The sequence below is a fragment of the Neovison vison genome, chromosome 1, assembly GCF_020171115.1.
Source record: "Neovison vison isolate M4711 chromosome 1, ASM_NN_V1, whole genome shotgun sequence".
NCBI lineage: Eukaryota > Metazoa > Chordata > Mammalia > Carnivora > Mustelidae > Neogale > Neogale vison.
The window spans coordinates 115747401-115765599 of NC_058091.1; the positions used below are offsets into that span (position 1 = coordinate 115747401).

An 18199-nucleotide genomic window follows, 5' to 3' on the forward strand; every position below is an offset into this window, starting at 1 on the left:
TTTGAAAATCAACTCCCTGTGAGAGTTTTTCCAGGTTCCTTTTTGTCAGGTTTAAATAATCCTGGTATTTCCCTCCACACTTGCTCCATCTTTTCTAAACTCTTCTATCTTCAGGACAGCTCTCCTCTGAACTGCGTCCTAACTTCTCATGTCTTTCTTAAACTGGGATGCCCTTTCTTTGACACCCCTGGCCTAGCAGGATTAACTTGGTCGTCTGTGAAAGGGTAGGACAGCCTTCCCCCTGGCCCAGCAGAGTCTCCATTCAGTTCTGCACGAACAGGTCACCTGCCTGGAAGATCAGACCTGCCACGAGGCATCGCTTCTTCCTCACCCGGACATGCATTCTCAGCCACATTTTCATTTAATAAATAGTTACTTTTGGAAGCCAAGAGACACAAACACCTGTTAAGTCCTGGTCTCTGTCCTTAAGGAGCTCATGGTGCTGTTCTAGGGAACAGCAGGGTGAGGGTTACACAGGACACAGGACAGGTATCCTGCCACATTTGTGAGTTGGCAGGTAATCTCTGGAACAGAGGAACACAGTGGCAGGTACGATGGGTCACAAATGCTCACACACACCACGCTCCTTAGAAAGGCCACTCTGCGTGTCTAATCTCTGTGATTATCTGATAGATATTATTGACTCTTTGAGAAGATAGTCGAAGAACGGCTTTTCTCTTTTAAAAGGGCATATGTGGGTCAGGTATCCTTATGTACATTTATGTGCCTTGAGTTAGAACTGTTCTCAGAACCCAGTAGAGGTGCTTTCAAAACTTAAGGAAACAAGACCTGAAAGGTATATCTATAATTTCACCAAAAATAACCTCTACTGAAGTTCAGTAGGGGAGCTTCCCAGCACTTCTCCTCCTACATTAACAGCAAGTGTTAATGATTTGCTACTTTTTCAAGAAATTTACTGGGAGGCACCTCACAATCAGGTATTACTGGGTCTCTATTATGATGTAAGCAGCTCAGATATTACTGGGTCTCTATTATGAAAGAACAAAACTGAAGCTGGAGAGGTTAAGTGACTTCTCTTGGTCACTCATCTGTAACCCGTAGAGCACTGATGATAAAATCCCCAAGGTTCTCAACACCTCTATTTTAAATAATAAGAGATATTCTAAAAAGCCATCTTAGTCCTAAAATTAAAGCGGCCGCGTGGCTGAGTTTATCCTCTTTGTCTATACAATGCTGGCACGTTTTTTTGTTTTTTTGAATGACACCTATGTTTATTTCTTCCAAGAAAAGTGTTTTTCCCACATGCCTTCTACCTTTTCACCAATGACCTTATTGTCATCTCTACCAATTTTAAACGATAATGTCATTTTTGAGGGTTATATTATTTCTTCTTCCCATGATACCTAGTCTTTTAATAGTTGACACTCTTACAGCTTCATTATGTAGATTATAAACTGTTGAAATTAAGCCCTGTATCATTTCCTTACTTGACTTGCCCACATTCCCTTGTTGACGAGTTTTTCTTGGCCCTAGTCACCCAATCCTTTCCCTGCCATTTGAAGAGGGTTTGCCTGTAATGACAGTTCCTTTTTCCCTCCTTTATCCTTCATCCACAGCTTCACCACTGTCTCTACCAAAGGAAGGTACACTTTGAGATCGCCCCATTTCACATACCCTCCCTTGAGAGCGTGATGTTTGTATGTCTGTTAAGAAAAATGCCTCCACATATCTTTGAGTTTCTGGAATTGTTTTTAAATAGAAAGTGTGGTATTAACTGTCCCTAATGCCCCTAGGACTCACAACTATAAAAACATCCTTTAAAGTCTGAGCAAGGTAAGTTCCACCCCAAAAATTTCCAGGTGAGAAGGAATTATAAATATGGCACAACGAATTTATTTTTCAAACCTGGCCTTGTTCTAAAAGAGGCTGAGAAATTGATCCAGATTAAAGGAAACTAAAGATACACAGCAACTGGATGTAGTATGTCATCCTAGACTCAATCCTGTAAATAGATTTACACACACACACACACACACACACACACAGGACATTACTTAATAAATTGATCAAAATGGAATGTGAGTGGGAGATTAGTGAAAAATTTTATGTCCAGTTACCGAAGGAGATAACTGTGGTGTTAGAGATTATTCTTTTTCTTAAGAAATACACAATGAAATATTCATGGAGAAAGTGCACAATGCATTAAATATATTCTCAAATATTCAAAAATGTATGCATAGTTTTCATAGGCATATATATGTCTTCCTATATAGAAACAAGGGGAAGGAGGAAAGGCGAGAGAGATTTTAAACAGGTCAAAATCATAACCGGTACATCTGGATAAAGGGTATATGGCTTTACCATCTATGGCTTTACCATCAATGCAACTTTTCCACAACTTTATTTTCAAATACATTTTAAAAATGAATTTAACCCTGAACCGAAGGCAGAGGCTTTAACCCACTGAGCCCCCAGGCGCCCCGTCATTTACTATTTCTTTTTTTTAAAATTAATTAATTTATTTTCAGAAAAACAGTATTCATTATTTATTCACCACACTCAGTGCTCCATGCAATCCGTGCCCTCTATAATACCCACCACCTGGTACCCCATTCTCCCATCCCCCCCGCCACTTCAAACACCTCAGATTGTTTTTCAGAGTCCATAGTCTCTCATGGTTCACCTCCCCTTCCAATTTCCCTCAACTCCCTTCTCCTCTCCATCTCACCTTGTCCTCCATGCTATTTGTTATGCTCCACAGATAAGTGAAACCATATGATAATTGACTCTCTCTGCTTGACTTATTTCACTCAGATAATCTCTTTGAGTCCCGTCCATGTTACTATGAAAGTTGGGTATTCATCCTTTTTTTTTTTTTAATTTTTTATAAACATATATTTTTATCCGCAGGGGTACAGGTCTGTGAATCGCCAGGTTTACACTCTTCACAGCACTCACCAAAGCACCTACCCTCCCCAATGTCCATAACCCCACCCCCCCTTCTCCCAACCCCCTCATCCTTTCTGATGGAGGCATAATACTCCATAGTGTATATGGACCACATCTTCCTTGTCCATTCGTCCATTGAAGGGCATCTTGGTTCTTTCCATAGTTTGGCGACCATGGCCATTGCTGCTATAAACATTGGGGTACAGATGGCTTTTCTTTTCACGACATCTGTATCTTGGGGGTAAATACCCAGGAGTGCAATTGCAGGGTCATAGGGAAGTCTATTTTTAATTTCTTGAGGAATCTCCACACTGTTCTCCAAAGAGGCTGCACCAACTTGCATTCCCACCAAGAGTGGAAGAGGGTTCCCCTTTCTCCACATCCTCTCCAACACATGTTGTTTCCTGTTTTGTTAATTTTGGCCATTCTAACTGGTGTAAGGTGATATCTGAGTGGGGAGCCTGCTACCTCCTCTCTCTCTGCCTGCCTCTCAGCCTACTTGTAATCTCTGCCTGTCAAATACATAAATAAAATCTTTAAAAAAAAAGTAATAGTAAATGATAACTGACTCTCTCTGCTTGACTTATTTCACTCAGCATAATCTCCAGAGTCAGTTATCACATGGTTTCACTTACTTGTGGAGTATAAGGAATAACATAGTGGACATTGGGAGATGGAGAGGAGAAGGGAGTTGGGGGGAATCAGAGGTGGAGACGAACCATGGGAGACTGTGGACTCTGAGAAACAGAGGGTTTTGGAGGGGGTGTGAAGTTGGGTGAGCCTGGTGGTGGGAATTATGGAGGGATCGCATTGCATGGAGCACTGGGTGTGGTGCATAAACAATGAATTTCAGAACATACAAAAAATAAAATTAAATTAGAAAGAAAAAAATGAATTTAACCCAACCTTTGATATATCTGACTTTGATTCCAGAAGCTAGTGCCTCCACCATACTCCGACCCCAGATGTGTGCAATGCCAACTTTAAAACAGCTGTCTCAGGTTCTGTCCTAGGCAGGAAACCTGGGATCCTCTTTGGACACTGGAAACATGCTAACATTTCAACAAGGTTTTACAAAACTGGCAAAGAGTTCCCCATTAAAAAAAAAAATATATATATATATATAAATTATATGCAATATAAAGCAAACAACAAAGAACAAAAATTCTAGATGTTTTTAACACAGAACCCATGATTTCATTTTTCTCTGGTGCCACCAGGTTGCTCTTCTCCTGGGTTTTGCCGTGTCATTGACTTGCTGGGCCTTTCTTTGCTCTACTAGTCAGTTTCCATTCCTCCTAGTCAGATTTCCATCTTCCAATAATGTGTTGACAGCTTTTGTTCTTTATACTCCCCTTCTTGTCATCCTTAAGCACTTGTTTTTAAACGGTTTACTTGTTTTAACAGCTTTATTGAAAAACAGGTCACATACCATACAATCTGCTCATTTAATGTGTGTAATTCCTTGATTTTCAATAGAGGCATCACCACAGTCAATTCTAAAACGTTGTCATGACTTAAGAAAAACAAATCGGCAAACTTTTGCTCTCATTCTCCTCATTCTCCTCCCTCGAGCTCTAAGATGAATCTGTTTTCTGTTTTGTAGATTTCACTATTCACCATTCACACTTCATGTGACTGGAGTCCTATGTGGCCGTTAGTGACTGGCTCCTTTCATTTAACATGTTTTCAAGGTTCATCCCTGTTGTGGCATGGGTTGGTGTTTTTTATTCCACAAAATACTATATCATAGGAATATGTTATATTTAATTTACCCATTTCTCAGTTGATGGATGTTTGAATTGTTTCCGTCCTTTGACCTTATAAATAAGATAGCTATAAACATTTGTATTTGTTTACAAGATTTCGTGTAGACCTATGTTTTCATTTCTGGGGAGTATATACCTAGAAGTGGAACTGCTGTGTCATATGTTAACTCTATGTTTAACTTTTCGATCAAGTGCCACACTGTTTCCAAATTAGCTGTGCCATTTTTCATTCCCACCAACAGTGCATGGGGGTTCTAATTTCTCCACATTCCCACCAACATTTGTATTCCTTTTGATTTTAGCCATCATTGTAGGTGTGAAGTTTGGGTCAATATTGATTTTGATTTGCATTTTCCCGATGGTTAATGATATTGAGCAGTTTTCATCTAATCTTTTACTTTTGATGGCATTTAGGGAAAGAGGGGAGTGTTTGATCTACTCCATTATAGGTGAAACACAGTAGTTTAATTGAAAAGAGGACATATTTTACTTCTAAGTATTTCAAAACACACAATATCAAGTCTTTAACAACATATATGGTGTTCTTCTATCCTTTTAGCATCATATTACAGTTAATGAGTGATTCAGGGACAGTGAAATTCTGCCCTGAATTTGCTCCATAAGATGGTTTCTTGTGTGGGGTGGAGGAATTCATTCAAATGGCTCCTCAGGGCAGACTATAAGGCAGAGCTGAACTGATGGCCAAAATCTCTAAAGACCAGTGCCTTTTCGACACCAATGCTGCATACCCCTGTTGTGAGTAAGTGTGCAGCACAGGTGATAAATATCAAAGAAATGTGAGAGCTTTGACGTGGACACAGAGCATATGTCTCAGAGATGGATGGCAAGATGTGTTAAAGGGGTTTTTGCACTTTAATCCCAGCGTATCACACTCGCCCAATGATAATCGTGCAAGTTGGGTGGCAGATATGTGGGAAGTTATATTGTTATATGTACTCTTGGCCATGTTTCTGTAGTAAATACCATTTAAAAAAATATTTATATATATAGTTAAACCCTAAAAAAAAAAAAAGAGGTTGGGTGCCTCATAAGGGTTCAGAAGGAGACCTGGCAAGGGTGGATCAGTCCATCAAGAGTAGAAGTTAACTCTCTCTCAATAAAGACATTTCAGAAAGTATACTTCCTTTGAGATTGGGAAGGAAACCTCTTTCCCTATAACAGGAAGGAAGAGGAAAAATAACAATGGGAAATTTTTTGGGCAGGATTTGTGTTTGTTTTGTTTTGTTTTGTTTTGTGAGAGGCTCGATCACTGCATTCTTGCTCCTCCGTGAGCTGTGGTCCAGCACATCTGCTAAGCAAGCAACGATGGCCTAAGTTTGAGGGAAGTAAAGGAAACCTGAAATAGATCTGAGGGCCACCTGGGTGTCTCAGTCAGTTAAGAATCTGTCTTCAGTTCAGGTGATGACCCTGGTGTCCTGGGATTGAGTCCTGCTCCCTGCTTGGCAGGAAGCCTGCTTCTCCCTCTCCCTCTGCCACTCCCTCTGATTGTGCTCCTGCTCTCTGTCAAATAACATTTAATATAAGATAAATTAGATCTGAGTACACTGAGGAGAGAATGTACTAACTCCATTTATTTTGTTCAAGCTCGTAAGTGTTGGATAAGTATTTGTGGAGTGAATGAATGATTTCCAGGTAGTGCTGGGGCTGAATTTCATGTGGCATCAGTAGACTCAGGTGTGAGTGGACTGAGTTTTGACATGGGAGATTTAATGCAACAATAATCTTTTACATACAGAAAGGCATATCTAAAAGAGACAGAGACACAAGATTTTGCCAGACAGGAAGGACTGAAGGGGATTAGATGGGGTCGTCCATCTGTACTGGAGCCTGTTTTGTTTTGTTTTTTTGAATTGAAGAGGGGCTGATGCAAGATCACATTAGTGTCAGGTGTAGCATTCTATGCTGTGCTGTGCTCACCACAACTGCAGCTGCCCCATGTCAAGAGATAATGCTGTTCCAGTGCCATGGACTCTATTTCCTATGCAGCACTGGTGCTTTTTACATGTTGGTTACCCAACTAGCCACCAGTTCTACCTTGGAGAGTGAGGAAAGGAAGAAGAAGGCCTTGCTGGAGAGGCAAGAAGTGGAAAGTGGATGATGTAGAGTAGAAAAATTCACAGGGACATATAAGCTGGAACGACAGGGGCATGAGGCAAAAGGACAGAACGTCAGGCTATAGTATTTCTGATTGCAGAAGCACTCCTGGTAATAAGCTCTACAGGGTGGCACAAAGTGCACCGGATGGGCCATAATGGACTCTAAAATGAGATGATGTAGGACCCGGCAGGCTGGGTTACTGGCTGGTCTGTCCGCATAGATGTTAGAGCCTGGGGTGGGACAGGGTCCTGAGAAGGGGTGATTAGGCATAAAATTTTATTCTACCAGCAAGGTCCCTCTTTCACATTTTCATTTCTTCAAAGGTGTCTTACCCTGGAAGGTGGTAGCTGCTTTCTCAAAATTTTTACAACTAACAGTTAAATGATACTATTCTGCAAAAAAAAACATCAATTCAGTCCAGCAGCCTGATGAAACACCCAGGGAGGGAAGCACTTCGGGTGGAACCCTCAATGTCAAGTAATGTGACTCACAGGATGGATTCTTCAGCATCACCTAGGGTATTCTTTGACGCTACACCAACCAGACCAAGATCAACACAAACCAACCCCACCCCCGAAAAACACTCCCATTCACAGTTCATCCACCTGAGGGGTCCTCTGATCACTGACTTCTAAATAATGATTAAGCTACTGTAACACAATAACAGTGAAGAAACAGTGGCTTATTCATTTTCTGAAAACTATACCAGTCTTTGATCCTCTTCAGAGAGAGAAGACGTGCTGTAAAGTGTGTAAAACATTCAATGAGGAGAGAGGTGTGAGCTACTATACATTTTCAGTAAGGCTAAGCCATGGGACAGGAGAGAGCACCCATCTCCTCAAACTTCATCAGAAATGGAATGGGCTTTTGGGGGCACATGTTACATGTTTTCCAAGAGGTCCTGAGATTGGTCACCTTTTAGAAGCCGAAGGAAGCAAGCAGTGACAGCTGAACTGATTTACCCAAAACCCCTGCTCCCAAGACAGTACACAGAACAGACATCACTTTATTAGGGAAATATTTATTCCTCACAAGCGGTTATTTGGGGGTAAGAAATGCCCCTCAAACCCTCTCATCGGAAATTCTGGGGAAGTTTTACGTCTAACTAGTAGACACACATCTCTGCACACAGTGCCTTCAGGAGTTGTGAGAGTGGCCGGAGGTCACTGGGCAGCCTGATGCCCGCAGGTGGCCTTTGGGTGAGGCGCAGGCATTCTGAGGGGCATGGAAGAGGGGATACTTCTGATGTGGTATCTGGTCCTTAAATGCCACAACTTTCTGGGGCTGTCTGTCCTTGTTTCTGAGCTGTCTGTTGCTTCCAGGAAGTCCTTGGCCAGCAGAGACAGCTTCTTGCTGGCAGGACCTGGTATTTGTCTCCTTACAGTGGGAACCTTGTAGTTGAAAGGATGCCCTGGGACAGGCTGTGTCAGGGCCTGCACATGTGCTTTCTTCTGGGTTTTCCCAAACTTGGTTGGGAGGGAATGGGCTGCTGAGGGCAGGTGCTGCCTATTGCATGCCAGATGCCCCATTCTCTCCTCTTGGAACTTCCCAACAGCTGTCATGATTTTCTGAGCCTTGGGCATCCCGGTAAAGGCAGCTCTACCATTAAGTAGGCCTCTGCTTTCCACAGATGATAGGGGACTGGGCTTCTCCTGGAAGTTTTCCTGCCTTTTGCATTTTACCCCAGGAGAGTAAGCCATTGCAAAATATATCTAGATACATATATATATTTTTAACTGAAAATGCTTTCAGAAGGAGGCTGACCCTTCTGTGAAAGGCTTTCAGAAGGCAGATGACCCTACTGTGATAGGATCTGGGAAGGCTGGCTTCCCAGCTTTACCTTCAGTACCGACTCCTGAGTAGGAAACCTCTTCTTCAGTGCCGCATCTTTAGTAGGGAACCTGTCTGTTCTCTGTTGGGATGTTCCCAGTCCTGCATCCCCACCACCACGCTCTTGGGCCTTGGAACACGGAGGCCTCATGCTCTCTGCGGCAAGTGGGGGATTCTTATTCTGGCACTTCCTAATGACATGCTTGGGGACCCAGGGATCCTGCTGTTGTTCCATAGGAATTCCTGTGTGCTCTGGAGGGATGCCCAGCACCTGGGTACCTCACGTGTCCGTGGGGGATCTACTCGGGGCATGAGTCAGTGAGGCCTTATAAGCCAAATGATCTGAGGCAGGGGGCAGGCTAGTGTATTGGGCAGGGGCCTGGCTATGCTCCCTGTCCTCCACCATTAGCTTTAACTCATGTAAGAGTGGTTCTTTGAGATTCAATGATTTAGGATCTTGCGGAACCGGTATGCTTGGTGGGATGGTGGTTTTGACTTGATGCTCATTCCCCTTTATAATTTGGGAGCTAACTGGCTTGTTGGTTGTCAAGATGCTAGGTTGTGATTGAAGTGTATGAAATACCTTGGTCCTGAATATCGTTCAGGACTCTTCATCTTTATGCCTTGTTGCCCTCCTCTGCTACTGTTGGAATTTGCATTCCTATCCTTCGGCTCATTGCCTTGCCGGTGGCTTTGGGGGCCATCTGTTGGCTATGGTGACATGTTTGACAGGTTTAAGAGTCTGTCTGTCATGCTTAATTTTTGGAAGATCCTCTACAAGCAGATGGTGGGTATTGGAGGATGATTGCCTCGGAATTCTCTGCTCTTCCTTGCCCACAGTTGAGGGGGCAGGGCGAGGATGATCCAGAAGAGAGGCTGAATTTGCCGTTCTTGCTTTGTCTGCATGGAGAGATTTCAAGCTTCCTCTAAGGGGGCTGACGCCCCCAGGTTTAGAATTTGCTGCAGGAATCAGTTTGGTTGAGCAGGCAGGGCTACAGGGAGATGTGGCCGTTCTTGATTTAAAGATCTCTATGGATTCAAGGACCCTGGAGGGAAGGCCCCATAGCATCCTCCAACGAAACCTTTTAATATGGGATTCAAGCATCTGCTGTACATTTGGTTCCACAAAGGGAAGCTCCTGGCAGGTATTCAGGGAGTAAACCTCAAGGTCTGATGGTGGCAAGCGTCTTTGTGTTAGTTCAGTCTGGGATTTCTCAGAAGGAAGTGATGTCTGCTTTATTGTATGCCATGAATGATGCACAGTCCCGGGTAGATGACCCTCACTGATTTCCTCAGATTTTTTGTGCAAATGTCTTTTCAGGACATTTTCCAGTTGTGTCTGACCTGCAGTCTCCACAGACACAGTCGAGCTGTTCTCTGATGGACTCCCAAGTTGTCTCTCAGAATCATGCTCCATATCGTTATCTGAAGTGCTCTCAAGGTCACTCAGCAGATCATCTTTTGGGCCATTCTCTGGGCTGTGTTCCTGACCCTTCTTCAGTTTGTCATTGTCCTTGTCCAGTTCACCGTCCTCTCGCTGAAGCATTTCTGAGTCCTCGTCACTGATGCTTTCAGTGTCATTCAATTTGCTCGGACTCTTAGGGATCCATGAGCGTCCACGAAAGCGCTGCGACTCAGGTAGCTGTGACAGTGTACTGGGACGGCTCATCAGCGCAAGAGACTCATAAATCCTGCGGGGAATTCCCCACCGGTGTTGGATGAGCCTCTTTCGAAGGTGATTCTCTAGTTTTCTCCGAAGCTCTTCATTCAGAGGAAACTGTCCAGGGGGGATAGAGATTACCACTTGGGCCTTGGTGGCCTTGTGGCTGAGAGAAGGGTTAGGAGCTGAAGGGCAATAGTCCTCCTGGGATCTTTGGACTAGAGTGGGTAAACCCCACACACGTTTCTGTACCTTCTGCAACACGTTCCATTCCAGATGTTGCCTTTCTTTTGGAGTGAGATTCTCCGGTTCGTTCCGAGGTCTGTGAAAACACACTCCACAGATCTTGATGTCGGGTAGAGGACCAGATGGCAGGATTGGGATTGGGGATTGAAGGTGGGCCTGGGGCTGGACAGGAGGGGTAGGTAAGGGCGGGGTTTGAGGCAGGAGTTGAGGCGGGTTCTCAGGCAAGGATGGAGGAAGTGGGTGGGCAACTACTGGGGATTCCTGCTCAGGGGAGGCATTTGAGATGTGATCTGAGGCATCAGCAGCCGGGAAGAGGGACTCGCTAGGTGGAGTTTGGAGACCCCAGAAGAGCTGGATGGGGGTTTGCTGTAAATGGCCCTCCTCCAAGGTTGTAGGGTATGGGCGCTGCTGATGTATACCCAGCTCCTTTGATTGGTTTTTGGTGCTCCAGAAAGGGAGGGAGGATGCCAAATCATGGGTATCAACAATTGTTTGTTTTGCAAAAGATCCCTCTGATTCCTTCCACAGGAGGAAGTCACTCCTCTTTTGCCTTTGTTTCTCTAGAAGTGCCAGGGCATCAGGGCTGAGAAGTGAGAGCTTACCAGGCTCTACAAGGTTGGCTGCAGGGTCTCCCCTGGAAGAAGCCTCTGAAGAATGGAGGGCCAGGACTTCTTGATGGAAATCACGTGGAGCCAGGGTTGAAGGGAAGAAGCCTTTGGCATGAGTTTGCCACCAAGGGAGGTCTAAAATTGACAAGCTGGAGGGGTCAATGCCTAGGATTGTTGGGAAATAAGGCGACAACCCACCAGAGCTATCTGGGGGTGAGCTCTGTGGAACAGGCTTCCTTGAGATGGAACTCCATTTAGATTGAGGCACAGTTAAATTGCAGTCTGGCGGTGGTGAAGCAGACCGGGTTGGTGGTGCAGGATGACGAGCAAAGGTCTCAGTGGGATTCACCCTCTGAGACAACTCCGGTAAGGGGCTGACACCTTGGGAAAGGGTAGGGTCCAGAGAGAAGGTGGTACTTAGAGACACTGTCTCTGTCTGGACACTACGGCCCACTGTATGGGCGTGATGTGGTTGGACAGGAGGAAAGGCAAGGGGCTGGGGTGGGAAATGGTCCCTTGGGGATTTGGAATCCAAGGGAGGTAAAGACTTTGGCAGCAAAGGATCACCGGGTGGTGAGGGTGCAAAAAAGTCTGCCACAGGGATCACTGGGTTAGGTGAGAAGTTGGAAGCAGGTGGTGGGGAAGGCTTAGGAAGAGGAGCTGATATTAGGTCTCCTGGAGGGACTGCTGAGAAGTCAGGGGAGCGAGTGAACGATGAAGTAGTCACAGGAGCTGGGGAAGCCAAGGGAGTCGCATCTTCCTGGGCCTGCAGGAACACCAGCTGACTGATCTCAGCAGTTGCACTATTACACACCTCACAAGAGGGGTCTGGACATAATAGTTGACGAAATTGGATGGTATCATGATGCCGGCCGAGGGGTCTGCAGGAGACAGAGGTACAAAGATGCAGCCTGGACCAGAACCAGGGGAGGAAGACATGCAGGCCTGATGAGGGAGGGGCCACCTGAAGCCTGCTGTCCCTTCACAGTGCCCCACCATTATGACTTCCCAGAGTACCCAGTAGCCTTCACCCCACTCTCTGTTCCTATGGCAACCCCCTCCCATGGCTATGACAGATTGCAGTGAATTCTGCAATTGCATAACATGTGCTCTAAGAGGCATCAGGATAGAAGGGGAGAGACTGGTCACCTTCTTAAAACAGAGATCAGCTTCCGGGTGTCTTCCAGTTCTCTTTGGTGCCATCTGTCACCTGGGAAACCAGGAGAATGGGTTATGTAGTGAAAGTATAACATAGGCAATACTACAAGAGTCTTCCTATGGGACGGACTTGGGGTCTTGGGACTCTGAAGGCCCTGATAATCCATAGGCAAGGGCAAATGGCCAATGATGTGAAGCTGGTTAGTAATCTTGCTTCACGTATAAACTATTTTCATGTAAATTATCCCATATGATGATCAGACCACCTCTCTTAAGCAGAGGGGTCTGTGGTTACCTGAGGAAGACTCGGGAGTATCTGTGATGTCACAGAGCTTTCACAAAGTCAGGAGACAGAAGTTCTGACTCTTGACACCTCACACGGCCACCTATTGGGCAGCACTCATTGTCTAGATCCATCACTGCCTCATGCTCAGTAGTGGTCAGAGCAGGGAATCTGAGAAGGGTTTTGCATTCTGGGTGTATTTCCATGAACCTCTCCTCTGAGGCCTCTGTTTTCTGAGAGGGAATGTACCTAGAGGCTCACATCCTCAGAGATCATGGACGGGGCCCTCATGGAGAGGACAGCAAGGATCAGTCTTGGAGAGCTCAGGTGGAATAGGCAGAACTCACCTTCCAGAGTCCCACCTTTCCTTCTCCTCTTGGCTCTGCCCTGACGCTAGAACAAAAATAAAAAGAGAGAGAGCCTGGAATCCATGTCTTACTCTCCTCACTGAACTGGAGACATTCTTTATCCAAGGAGACTGTGACTTTAATTAACAGAACATTGTGTTCCTTGCTTTTTTCAGTTTTTAAGGTAGTAAAATATTTTCAATATTTGCTATTTTGAACAAGTCTGAGGACTTTGTCTGGGAGGCCCACACTTGGCATTCTCAGTCAGAAGTCCTTTGCTCAATGAGGACACAGTCAGTCACGTCTGCGCTCCCTTAGGCGGGACCCTGTATCCTGGGTCATAGCTCAGACCCCACTCTCTTCTCAGAAGCTCAGCAATATTCTCCTCCTCAGCCCAGCATGAAGGAAGGCTTGATCAAGTGATGCTTGACTTGGGGAAGGGCCTCATGATCAAATGCTGGGAAGCTTTGTTCTTTTACACAGACTCCATACTCTCAAAGTAACCCAATCTATGACTATAGATACCCTGTGTTTGGGATTTTACCCAAAACCTGCCACCAAACCCAGGAGATTGTGAGTTTCCAGTAGAAACATTAGTCCTTCCTTAACCCTTCCCCTGCCAGGCCTCTTTTCCTAGAAGAATGAATGTCTGTTTTCTTAGAACGCCCCGTTTTAATTGTTTCTCTGACTCTACCAAACTCGTTTTAAAATTTGGGATTGGGCGCTTCTGGATAGCTCAGTGGCTCAAGTGTCTGATTTGGGCTAGGGCAGGATTCCAGGGTCTTGGAATCTAGCCCCACATTGCATTCCCTGCTTAGCTCTCCCCGTGCCCCCCCCCCAACCTCTGCTCACTTGCTTTCTCTTAAACAAAATCTTAAAAAACAGATAAATTGGGATTAGAAATGGAAATCGTAATAATCTATGTTGAGGCCCCCCACCCCCCCGCAAGCATTTCTTACCTTTTGGGTGGTTTTCGTTTTCTGAGTTGGTAATGGAATCCCCACCAGGTAGCACAGGAACAGAAGGAGCAATCCCAGCCCACACAGAACGGTGATGTTGGGATCAGTCCACAAGCATGTTGAGCCTAAGCTCAGACATGGTTTAGTATCGCTATTCAGAAATGGGAGAACACTCCAGTGTTTGAACTCCATTGTCTGAATCACAAGACAGCTTATACTGTGCGCACGCTGAATATATATCCTCCCCAGGCTTACATCACAGAGCAGGGTCACAAAGAGTTTCTGAGGGTGGGGTAGGTGACAATTGAACAAGGTGTGTCCCCAGCCCCTGCCCCACTCACTAGCTCAGAAGACCTCTCCACCCCTCCTAGGTCCTTCAAGTTTGCCATCCCATTTTCCTACTCCTTTATATCGCTTATAAAATTTATGAAACTTTCTGTATGTTCCATGTATTATGCATATATTACTTGGGTCCCCCTTTAGTGTTTGAGACCTTGACTTGGGTCTTACTAGTTCCATGCCTTGAATGTCTGCAAGGCTACCTGGAATTTTTACTTGTCCCCTGATATTTATACTCATGATCCACAGGTCCTCAGATACATCTTTCATATGCAATGTGTTTGCCTGGGACACCTGGATGGCTCAGTCAGTTAAGTAACTGCCCTCAGCTCAGGACAGGATCTCAGGGTGCCGGGATCAAGGTCCACATCTGGCTCCTTGCTCCACGGGGAGCCTGCTTCCCCCACTCATTCTGCCTGCAGCTTCTCTGCTTGTGTGCTTTCTGTCAAATAAAACCTTTAAAAGAAAATGTTTGCCTTGTATGAACCGAGATAGAGACCGTAAAATTCTTTCACACTTAGTTTTTTAGATGTTGCATGGCACATTTCAGTTTTTGTTTTATTCAGCCTTTAGTATCTTCAGTCAGAGAGGCTGACTCAATTAAAATCAATAATGTGATATTCAATAATCCTCAAACTAAAATCAGTAGAAAACAAATGTAAGGAATTAAAGCTTCAAATGGTCTTGGAGGTATCCCTGTAGCACTTGTATTCCTAACGTTAGTGAAGTTAACCTGCATAACGTTTTTGGGGACTAGCTAACACACACGCACACACACACACACACACACATATACCCTTAGACAAAACAATCCAGTATACTTCATATTGAAGCATAAAGTGTTTTCTCCTTTTATTTCATCCTTTCATAAAATGTTGACCCCAGTTGTACTTACTCAACCTAAATTACTGTGTTCTGTACCTCAATACCCTCATAGGTGTACAAATCCCTTCTCAGTGAGTTGCAGTCCTACAACAAATGCCATAGATGGGGTGGCTTAAATGACACGCATATTCTTTTCATAGTTCTGGAGGATGGGACTTCCAAGATCAAGGCATAGCAGATTCCGTGTACCTTGAGACCTTCCTCCTGGTTCACAGGCAGGTGCATCTTCTCCCTGCAACCTGATGTGGCAGAAAATGTGGGTGAGAGGTTTCTGGGGTCTCTTTTCTAAGGATACTAAACTCATTCATGAGGGCCCCACCCTCATGACCTAATCACCTCCCAAGACCAGTGCCATCTTGCAGCAGCATTATGGCAGGGACATCCCATGTTCAGTGGCAGAGCTGGAGGCACTGCCGGGCGTTGGGCCCAAAATGGCGCACTTGGCCACAGCGGTGGCCTGGGACGCCGTGTCTGGCATCGCGGTGGACACGCATGTGCACAGAATCGCCACAGACTCGGGTGGACCAAGACAGCGACCAAGTCCCTGGAGAAGACCTGTGGGGTTCTGGAGGCCTGGCTGCCCCGGGAGCTTTGGAGTGAGATCAACGGACTGTTGGTGGGATTTGGCCAGCAGACGTGTCTGCCCGTCCGCCCGCGTTGACACGCCTGCCTCAACCGAAGCCTGTGCCCAGCCGCACGGAGCCGCGGCGGGCCGTGAAGCCTGGGCCTGGACACCGTGCACCAGCTGACCATGAGCCTTTCCTTGGGCGGGGGGGGCACAGCCTGTTTCTATTAAAACTTGGGAATTGTTAAAAAAAAAAAATGCGGTTAGGGTTTCAACATATGAATTTGGGGGAGGAGCACATACATACATTTCCTAAACTCCCCAAAGGCCAGGAGAGGTGACAGGCTGCTACGTAAGCCATTGATCCCCTCCTCTGGTGGCAGGGTGGGACCCAGGAGGGTCTCAGCCTTCCTGCAGAATGTAGTCTGCAAGAGCCTTACCTGATTGCCCTTGTGGGCCATCATATCCTTTCCTAGGATTGCCTTTCAGGGAAAAGTGGTTGAGATGCTCCACCCTCTATTATCATCCCCACATATATGTTTGAAAATCAACTCCCTGTGAGAGTTTTTCCAGGTTCCTTTTTGTCAGGTTTAAATAATCCTGGTATTTCCCTCCACACTTCCTCCATCTTTTCTAAACTCTTCTATCTTCAGGACAGCTCTCCTCTGAACTGCGTCCTAACTTCTCATGTCTTTCTTAAACTGGGATGCCCTTTCTTTGACACCCCTGGCCTAGCAGGATCAACTTGGTCGTCTGTGAAAGGGTAGGACAGCCTTCCCCCTGGCCCAGCAGAGTCTCCATTCAGTTCTGCACGAACAGGTCACCTGCCTGGAAGATCAGACCTGCCACGAGGCATCGCTTCTTCCTCACCCGGACATGCATTCTCAGCCACATTTTCATTTAATAAATAGTTACTTTTGGAAGCCAAGAGACACAAACACCTGTTAAGTCCTGGTCTCTGTCCTTAAGGAGCTCATGGTGCTGTTCTAGGGAACAGCAGGGTGAGGGTTACACAGGACACAGGACAGGTATCCTGCCACATTTGTGAGTTGGCAGGTAATCTCTGGAACAGAGGAACACAGTGGCAGGTACGATGGGTCACAAATGCTCACACACACCACGCTCCTTAGAAAGGCCACTCTGCGTGTCTAATCTCTGTGATTATCTGATAGAAATTATTGACTCTTTGAGAAGATAGTCGAAGAACGGCTTTTCTCTTTTAAAAGGGCATATGTGGGTCAGGTATCCTTATGTACATTTATGTGCCTTGAGTTAGAACTGTTCTCAGAACCCAGTAGAGGTGCTTTCAAAACGTAAGGAAACAAGACCTGAAAGGTATATCTATAATTTCACCAAAAATAACCTCTACTGAAGTTCAGTAGGGGAGCTTCCCAGCACTTCTCCTCCTACATTAACAGCAAGTGTTAATGATTTGCTACTTTTTCAAGAAATTTACTGGGAGGCACCTCACAATCAGGTATTACTGGGTCTCTATTATGATGTAAGCAGCTCAGATATTACTGGGTCTCTATTATGAAAGAACAAAACTGAAGCTGGAGAGGTTAAGTGACTTCTCTTGGTCACTCATCTGTAACCCGTAGAGCACTGATGATAAAATCCCCAAGGTTCTCAACACCTCTATTTTAAATAATAAGAGATATTCTAAAAAGCCATCTTAGTCCTAAAATTAAAGCGGCCGCGTGGCTGAGTTTATCCACTTTGTCTATACAATGCTGGCACGTTTTTTTGTTTTTTTGAATGACACCTATGTTTATTTCTTCCAAGAAAAGTGTTTTTCCCACATGCCTTCTACCTTTTCACCAAAATACCTTATTGTCATCTCTACCAATTTTAAACAATAATGTCATTTTTGAGGGTTATATTTATTTCTTCTTCCCATGATACCTAGTCTTTTAATAGTTGACACTCTTACAGCTTCATTATGTAGATTATAAACTGTTGAAATTAAGCCTTGTATCATTTCCTTACTTGACTTGCCCACATTCCCTTGTTGACGAGTTTTTCTTGGCCCTAGTCACCCAATCCTTTCCCTGCCATTTGAAGAGGGTTTGCCTGTAATGACAGTTCCTTTTTCCCTCCTTTATCCTTCATCCACAGCTTCACCACTGTCTCTACCAAAGGAAGGTACACTTTGAGATCGCCCCATTTCACATACCCTCCCTTGAGAGCGTGATGTTTGTATGTCTGTTAAGAAAAATGCCTCCACATATCTTTGAGTTTCTGGAATTGTTTTTAAATAGAAAGTGTGGTATTAACTGTCCCTAATGCCCCTAGGACTCACAACTATAAAAACATCCTTTAAAGTCTGAGCAAGGTAAGTTCCACCCCAAAAATTTCCAGGTGAGAAGGAATTATAAATATGGCACAACGAATTTATTTTTCAAACCTGGCCTTGTTCTAAAAGAGGCTGAGAAATTGATCCAGATTAAAGGAAACTAAAGATACACAGCAACTGGATGTAGTATGTCATCCTAGACTCAATCCTGTAAATAGATTTACAC

At 44.9% G+C, this 18199-nt stretch overlaps 1 protein-coding gene across 1 annotated transcript; it reads right to left on the minus strand.

The window, feature by feature from the left end:
* Positions 1-9300: 9300 nt before the first annotated feature.
* On the minus strand, positions 9301-15480 carry LOC122903516 (spermatogenesis-associated protein 31D1-like). Its single transcript, XM_044244379.1, has 2 exons — positions 15449-15480; positions 9301-12022 (listed from the first exon to the last, which is right to left on the minus strand). The coding sequence occupies exons 1-2, from the start codon at positions 15478-15480 to the stop codon at positions 9301-9303; spliced, it is 2754 nt and encodes a 917-aa protein (XP_044100314.1).
* Between the last annotated feature and the right edge of the window lie 2719 nt (positions 15481-18199).

Coding starts and splice junctions, on each gene's coding strand:
- LOC122903516 (XM_044244379.1), bottom strand. CDS start 15,480: ATGCTGCTGCAAGATGGCACTGGTCTTGGGAG. Junction 12,023..15,448: donor GATGGCACTGGTCTTGGGAG/GTGATTAGGTCA, acceptor TGTCTCCTGCAG/ACCCCTCGGCCGGCATCATG.